General features: G+C 39.2%; 1 protein-coding gene across 1 annotated transcript; it reads right to left on the reverse strand.

Annotated features, from left to right (window-relative positions):
- Positions 1-7,110: 7,110 nt before the first annotated feature.
- On the reverse strand, positions 7,111-7,746 carry PPP1R2C (PPP1R2 family member C). Its single transcript, XM_019717750.3, has one exon. It carries the CDS (start codon positions 7,744-7,746, stop codon positions 7,111-7,113), a length of 636 nt encoding a protein of 211 aa, XP_019573309.2.
- Positions 7,747-8,586: the final 840 nt, after the last annotated feature.

Genomic DNA, 8,586 nt, shown 5'->3' on the forward strand with positions numbered 1-8,586 from the left:
ACAAATGAGAAATAAAACTCATAGACACAGACAATAGTTTAGTGGTTACCAGAGGGTAAGGGGGGTGGGGGGTGGGAGATGAGGGTAAGGGGGATCAAATATATGGTGATGGAAGGAGAACTGTCTCTGGGTAGTAAACACACAATGGGATTTATAGATGATGTCATACAGAATTGTAGACCTGAAATCTATGTAACTTTAGTAATAATTGTCACCCCAATAAACTTTAATTGAAAAAAACACGAAATGTCTTTGTGTATGTGTGCATGTGTGTGAGTAAAGCAAAAGCTAATCAATGAAAAAAGATTGTGATTTAAAAAACAAATGTTAGTAGCTCCCATTGTCTTTGTGTGGTACCTGAATCATTTCAGAGCCCTTCTTATCTCTTTAATTCCTCATAATCTTCTTTATAGGACACCTTGGAGATCCCTGAGAAAATCACATTGCCTCTTACCCACATTTGGAATGCCAATCTCCCTTGGCGCATGCCTTTTCATTTGGTTAAATTCCATTTCTCATTCAAATGTTATCCTTGAAATCAAGTCCATGCAAAGATCTTTTAAGACCCTGGGCAATGCCCCTCAAGGGTCTCTGTAAAGCATTCTTGCAGAGTATAGAAATGGCATGTTGAGAAGTCTGAACACTCCACCACTCTGGGAGCTCCATGAAGGAAGGCACTGAGTCTAGGCACTTAGTGCATGAATAAACAAATTAATAAATTATAACTGAACTAGTGTTATTCCAGAGCTGGCAAGAACTAACCATCGCATCTGCTCTTCCTGAGGCAATTGATTATGTGTGTACTAGGAGTTTTGAGCTACCATGGTTAAAACTCACTCACAAATAGCATAAGGAAATGACAGCATGCCATTAATAACCCAGAAGAAGCTGTATCTGTTTTAGGATTTTTCCATCTGGGCATTACAAACCGCAAAAGCAACTATTTTGCCTCCACAAAGAATGCATTTTTTTAACAGCACACTTTCCAAAAGGACACTCCTTCTGTTGCATTTTGATTTATCTGGATTTAATTTAAAATTTAGAGATGAGGTCTGACCTTATCTATCAGTGGCTGAGCCGTTGTCTCATGGAAATATGGTTTGAAATTCATTAATAGGGTAGCCTGTATATTATAACTTAAAAGCTCTGGGTTATCACTGATGCTTGCAATTGCTATGGAAACCGGGTTCATGCGTTCCTTTCAAAGGGTCTGCTTTAAAACGGGGTAAAAGAAAAGGAAAAAGAAGCTTCTTAAAAGAATGATATTAGTACCCAGCATGCATAGGCAGGTTTAGTGATGCAAATATGTTTTGCCTACACAATGATAAAAAAATTCTTTACATATTTTTAGGAGCTAATAATATATAACCTTGTATTAGAGAACTGTGTTTATACAGGCGAAAAAGAATGCCTAAGGCAGCTTCCTCCTACCCATCCCTCTACATACACCACAGACACACACTGGCAATTTTCAGTTTTCCTCAGACTTTTTGTAGCCTGCATCCTTAAATACTCCCAAAGCCCCTGTACATGCAGCTTCAGCTGCTAAAGTCCAATCAGTGTGGGACCTGGCAAAAACCACAGCCTCTTTTGCACTCCCACCCCACCATGAATGTATGTAAATGCTGCATCCTGTAGCGGATGGGCTACCTTTTCCAATTTTAAAATAGCACTAATTTGACCAAGATTCTTATAAAAGTTTTCTGGTTCTGTTCTTTCTAAATTTGTATTTTGTTTGCCCCATTTCTTATCTCTCTCCTTGCCCATATTTCTCCCTAATAATCCTAATTATCAACGTGTGGTATTGTGTTGGGTAAACAGTAGTGTGAGCAGTCATAAACATGAAGGGGAAGATTTGGCATCCCCCTGAGACTGTGTTGGGGAAAGAAGACCGAGAACAAGGAGCAGGGGAGGCTCACAGAAGTGGCACCTGAATGGTATGGCCCTACGCATGGTATCTTCTCAGTCCCAAATCTCCGTCTTTCTGGCCACCTCATTTTTGTCTGCATTTGTTCTTCCCCACTTCTGCCCCCACTTGACAGCATCTATCCCAGGAGCCCTCCCCAAAGACCTAATTTGTCACCAGGGTAGCATAGGAGTGGCAGAACTCATAATCTATTTGTAAAACGGCAGGAACTGGTTACTAATCCAAGAAAAGGACATAACATTTTAAAACTAGAAAAATGCCACATATCAGTGAAATCACATGGTTCTCTGCTTTTCCTGTCTAACTTGTTTTGCTCAGCATTACTCTCTCAAGATCCATCCATGTTGTCACAAATGTTCCCATATCATCTTTTCTTACTGCCGAATAGTATTCCATTGTGTATATATACCACAACTTCTTTATCCATTCATCTATCGAAGGACATTTTGGTTGTTTCCATGTCTTGGCCACCGTAAACAAAGCTGCAATGAACATTGGAGCACACGTGTCTTTATGGATAAATGTTTTCAGATTTTTTGGGTAGATACCCAGGAGAGGGATTGCTGGGTCATATGGCAATTCTATTCGTAATTCTTTGAGGAACCTCCACACTGCCTTCCATAACGGCTGCACCAGTCTGCATTCTATGTAATTTTACTAACAATTGTCACCCCAATAAATTTAATTAAAAAAAAAAAAACTAGAAAAATGCAAGAGGTTTATAATCTTGAATGCTGTTGTTTCTTTCCCAATATTTCCCTACTCAAGTTGAATCTTTCAGCCTCCTTTTTCTTCCTTCTCTCCTTTCCTTCTGTTATGTTCCAGCCTGACTTGCCTCTCTTGCTGCCATTCCCCTGACCTTCCTCCACGCTTCCTTCCCAGTAGTCTGGCCATGGAAGGATTGAAGGTATTGATGTGCACCTCTCTCACTGCATAACAAACCAGCACTTTCCTTGACCCATAATTTTGACAATGGGTCCCAATATTCCAGAGGACAACAATATAGCTACAGAAAGCATGATCCAACAAAAGAAGGCACAGTTTATAGTTCATGTTTTATATAACTGTTTCACTTCTGAGGTGAAGTATCTACAATTCCTCATTCAAATAAGATAAAAATAAAACTGTGAGCATCATTTTGTGGGGAAGGATTCTCCAAGTCAACACCCCCCACTTAATGCAAAACCATTTGTTATTCCCTCTGATGTCCTCATCTCTCTGTTTTCCTCCCCACTTGTGAATCTTCTATGGTCTTCTTATCTCTTCTGCACTGTGGTTTTTCCCTAACCTTAGCCAAGCATGAGCTGGGTCTCCTCTTCTCCTGGACCAGAACAGGTCTCAAGAGCTAGGCTCCCTCTGTCCTTACTTTCAGACAACAGGTACTCAGAAGAGAGCAGACTTCCTCTGAAGGCTAGTGCTCCCCTTCACAGGCATCTGGAAACCACTTCTTTGCTTTCAAGTAGTTTTGTAACCTAAATGAGGGCTCTTGTCCTTTTTTAAATATAGGCATCCTTTACCCCAGAAGTCTTCGTAAATGATTATTTCAGAACCATACAGGTCTTCTCAACTAGACTCAGACTTCTTTGGGGACAGAGGCTGAGTTTCATTCATCTTTCTCTTCCTAGCACCAGCTAGTACCTCTGACATATGGCCATGCCTGGTAAATGTTTGTTCACTTGTTGGAAGTGCAACTGACAAATATGCTACTTTCATCCAGTGGCATCTTTGTATGAGTGAATGTCTCAGGTTCCTTGCTGAGCACAGACTCATAGCAGGGGATGGGAAGAGGACTTGGGGCTTGGGGCAGCGTGGCAGAGGACAGGGGAAGTTCCTAGATTGAAAAGCATCTCCTTAGACCACTCACACTGTGCAGCTATACAGAAAAGCAACTCTTGCTACACTGCTAGGGTAGACTTGTGTGCTTAAGGAGGAGGGAGAGGGAGGACCTTCAATCCCAACAAGGCCCAAATAGAGCCAGTGTTTTATAGTGGGGAAAATGCTATACCTGAGTAAGCCAGATGGGCCTGGGTTTGAATCCTGATTCCATCACCTAGCAGCTATGGATTTGGGGAAATTATTCAATTTCCTTCATTTTAAATCTCCTGATCTCTAAACTGGGCAAAACAATACCATTTCAAAGGGTTGCTGGCATAATTGAATGAGACAATTCTTTTGAAGCCTCAGACACTTTGCATATACTCAATAAATGACAGTAGTAGTAGTGGTAGTAGTATTACTATAATTATTTGGTTGGGTGGAAAAGAGAACTCTTTTCCCTATCATTTCTTCACCAGGATGTTGCGTCCTTTTTATGACAATTCTGAGCTGATGACTCAGTGAGAATCAGCCATAACTTTTAAGGCTAATGAACTTAATCCTCCATTCCTTTTTCTCATTCCTTTCTCCCCTCCTTTCCCAACTCCTCACTTCTGGGTATCTCTTTCACTCCTTTTATTTTTATAATCCCCTCTAAATTGGCTCACCCCCTTCCCAATCAATATTTCATGTCATGTTCTTCACTTACTCTAAGGTGTGAATGGTTGATAAGCATTTATAGTGCTACTCCCAGGTGATATTTGCACACAAAGAAGAACACAGTCCCTTAACTGAAAATATTAAGATCCTTTGAGTTCAGTGTTTGTCAAATTGCAGAATGCAATTTAAAGGAACCAATTTAGTGGCTTTTGACTATCATTCTTTTGATATCATTGTGCCTTATTACAGCATGTTATTTAGTGTACTAATGTAGAGGGAAAAATGTAAGCAATTTCAAAGTCTTGGGGGGAAATATATTTGCCTTAACCTTCAAGTGGAAGGTACTCTTACTTAACAATCCATTTATACCATTATATGTCCCAGGTTTTAAATAGCCAGCTTTGCTGAATTTCATACTGAAAAATAAGTAGACAAATGATGACATCAAAGGAGTTTAGTAGAGGAGATTATATTGACAAAGAGTTGAAACTGAAACTGAACATTCTCAGATTCTTTTCTCCAAAGGAAAGAGAAACTTAAATAATAAAGGTCTATTTTTTTTTTCTATGCAGCCTAATACCATGTTACTTAATTAGGAAATCATGATTTGGAAAATGATATCTTTCTGGATCACATTTGACTAGGGTTCCAAAAGCACCATGCATAAAAGGAAAAACTGATAAATTGAACCACATCAAAACTAAAAACTTTTGCTCTGAAAAAGTCTCTATAAGAGGATAAACCACACATTGTGTGAAAATATTTGCAAATCAAAGAACTCTCAAAACTGAACAGTAAAAACCAATAATCAAACTAGAAATGGGCAAAAGACGTTTCACACAAGAGGATATACAGATTGCAAGTAAGCACATGAAAAGATGTTCAAAATCATTAGCAATTAGTGAAATGGAAATTAAGACATTAGTACACATTTATAAAAATGACTTAAATAAAAAACAGTGACAATACCAAATGTTGGTGAGGATGCAGAGAAACTGGAATGCTCATACATTGCTGGTGGGAATGTAAAATGGCACAGCCACTCTGGAAAAAAGTTTAGCAGTTTCTTTAGAAATACAACTACCGTATGTGCCAGCAATTGCACTCCTGGGCATTTATACCAGAAAAATGAAAACTTATATTCACACAGAAACCTGTACATGAATGTTCATAGCAGTTTCATTTGTAATACCCAAACCTGGAACTAATCCAGATGTCCTTCAACATGTGAATGACTAAACAAGCTCTGGTACATCCCCAAAGAGTACATACTATCATTTCATTTATATCAGATTCTTAAAATGAAAAAAATATTAAAAATGGAGAACAGATGTGGCTATAAAAGGGCAACATTTGGAATTGTTGTAGTGATGGAATGTTCTGTATATTGATTATATTAACATCAATATTCTAGTTGTGTCATTGTACTATAGTTTTGCAAAATGTTACCATTGAGGGAAACCAGGGAAAGGGTACATAGGATCTCTCTACTATTTCTAACAACTGCATGTGAATCTACAATTATCAATAAAATTTTAAATTAAAAAGGAAATGCACATACACACACGCACACACACACCTTTGGGGTTACTTCTGTCTGTGTATATTTAGGGACTGTAATCACGTCAACGGTTGCACAGGATTCTATCATAAATAAAATCTCAGTTGTTTTCTAAAAGCTAATTAGGTCAAATAATAAACTAATAATAAGTTACTTAGCAAGCTGAAAAACAAAAAGGTATAGAAATTTAACAGTTGAATTGTACTTCCTAACTATAGCACTTCTGTTGTTCAATCTATTTTCTCCACTTATTAGACCAAATAGGCCATGATGGCTGAAATAGAAATGACATTGTTGCAACAAATGATACAAAATTTGAGGAAGAGTTCCTGATGTCTTAACATTATGATACTCTCTAAAGGATTGTGTGTGTATGCATGAGGAGGATTCAGGAAACAAAGGATAGAGGTTAAGATAGGTATGAGAACAGACTACTGAGATAACAATAAACTTTTTAAAATATTGGTATCAAATCTGCCCACAGAGTATACAAGAAATAGAACAGACATTGGTTCAATTTTAACCTGATAATTCATGAAAAGGACAATTTTTGATGAGAAAAAGTTCAGTCATTTCCTTGTAAACACTGAAAGAAAATTAAGAGAAAATTTAAGGGTACTAGGCTAAGAAAATGCAGTGATAATTCTTATATTCCCTCTCAATTAAACAGGCAAATCACCCATCCTAATGACAAGTGTTTAGCCTTTGAACACTTATCAGATTACATATCCATTGCAGTGTCTTTTGTGACACTAGTCTGATGAAGCTTGATGGGTGTTGGAGACGTGGTCAAGACTAACCATATGTTGTAGCACCAATTGCATTTTGATATTATAAGAAAACCTTTCCTATAAAAGCTAGTGCATCTCGAAGTGAATATAAATTAGCTCCCCTTTAAGCCCTTAACACACAAAAAGCTATATAATATATACATTAACCAAGTTATATAAAAGTAATGTGGTTTTGTAGCAAAGTACCAGACGCAAAAATATCAAGCAGGCATTTTCCATTTAATCTATTTATTTTCGAAGTTTACTATGTAATTATTGCAGTACAATTTAACTGATAGTATTTCAGTGCTAGTAGTAGTGTATTATCGTAACAGGGTGTGTACCCGAGAAATAGCTGCAGCGTGGACAAATGTTTTCTACACGTAGCGTGGCTGGTTTTGCAGTTCATCACTTGCAGGATCTTCATCTGGTTCTTCTGCAGGAGTTTTCTCTTCATTGAAGATTAGAAGTGGACATTGTTCGTTTTCATCCTCCATTTCCTCAAATTGGAAGTCTCTTGCAATTAACTGTCTAGCTAATTTGATAGTCAGTCCTTCGTTGTAGTGCAGCTTCCTTCTCAATTCGAACTGCCGCTGTTTTTCTTGTTTGTCGAGGAAAATTTTGCTAGTGTGCGCCCCGTGGCTCTCTGGTTCTCGCATCTTCTGGTTCAGCTCGGAGGTATCAATGGCCGCGAATTTCTTAGCTAAAATGTCTACAGTTATGTTTTGAGTACGGTCTTTTGTTTCAAAACCATATGCTGTATCTTCTCGACCATCTTGTATACTGAGTTGAGGAGTGCTGGGCTCATTTATCTTCATTAAATCATAGTCTCTGTATGAAGGGCGGTATGTTGCCAGGATGTTTGATTCGTCCCACCTCTGCGACTTTTTTCTTTCTACTTGGGTAGCCCCTCCGGACTGCTGTGTGGGGGCCTCCACAGAGGAAGCCGTCGTCGAGCTTTTGTTCTTGAGGATCCCCCTGATGGGTCGGTGTGAGGTGGTGAAGGCCGCCATGCTAGGGGAGTGAAGGGCACACCCAAGCAAGGGTTGGGCAACCACAGCCACCCTCCGTGCTCCAAGCTGCGCTGCAGCACGGTTTGTCTTGACCACTTCTCCAACACCCAATAAACCTCATCAAACTGGCGTCACAAAGGACGCCACAATGGTCGCTGCCATCGTCATTGGCAACGTCACCGCCTCGCGGCCTACGCTGACATCTGCCTTGCCCTTTTTTTTTCTTAATGGAGTAAGATAGGAAATATCCCTGAATTGCACATGACACAGGAAAGCACTGTTTTGTAAATTTCTATATACCCTGTCTGTCTATGGGGAGGTTACTTAAAATGTATTTCTTACTGTGGGTCACTGTCAAAAATTTGAAAGCCAGTACTTTGGTTGGAAAGATTAGAAGTGTTAGCACTGGAAGTCAATTAACTTTTGCTCCTCCTTCCTGTTGCCTTCCACACCTCCCTCTTTCCATCTGTACACACACAACCCATTGTACCCCTCTCCTTCCTGTCCAAGTCTTGGACCCAACATCCAGCCACTTACACTGGCTGAGAACCTGGGCATCAATCTCTGTGTTTTCATATTGCTCACCATCCATTCCAGCTCAGATACTGGCATAAATATTTCAAGAAATTCTCCAATTCTGTATCTTCTGCCACCATCTTGTTTCAAGTCACCATATCTTGTGGGGATCACAACCACAGTCTTTAAATTGGGCCTCCCATAACTAACCCCTCCTTCTGCCTTCTAAACCTCTTATCCACCCTCTAGCCAGAGTGGCCTTTTAAAAACACTCATAAAATCTTGTCATATCACTCTTTTAAACCCTTTAACAGTGGCCCATTT

Source organism: Rhinolophus sinicus, chromosome 18, assembly GCF_057876585.1.
Source record: "Rhinolophus sinicus isolate RSI-liver-muscle chromosome 18, RSI-T2T, whole genome shotgun sequence".
Taxonomy (NCBI): Eukaryota; Metazoa; Chordata; class Mammalia; order Chiroptera; family Rhinolophidae; genus Rhinolophus; species Rhinolophus sinicus.

Excerpts from the sequence above, each read along its gene's own strand:
- PPP1R2C (XM_019717750.3), bottom strand. The coding sequence starts at position 7,746 with ATGGCGGCCTTCACCACCTCACACCGACCCATCAGGGGGATCCTCAAG.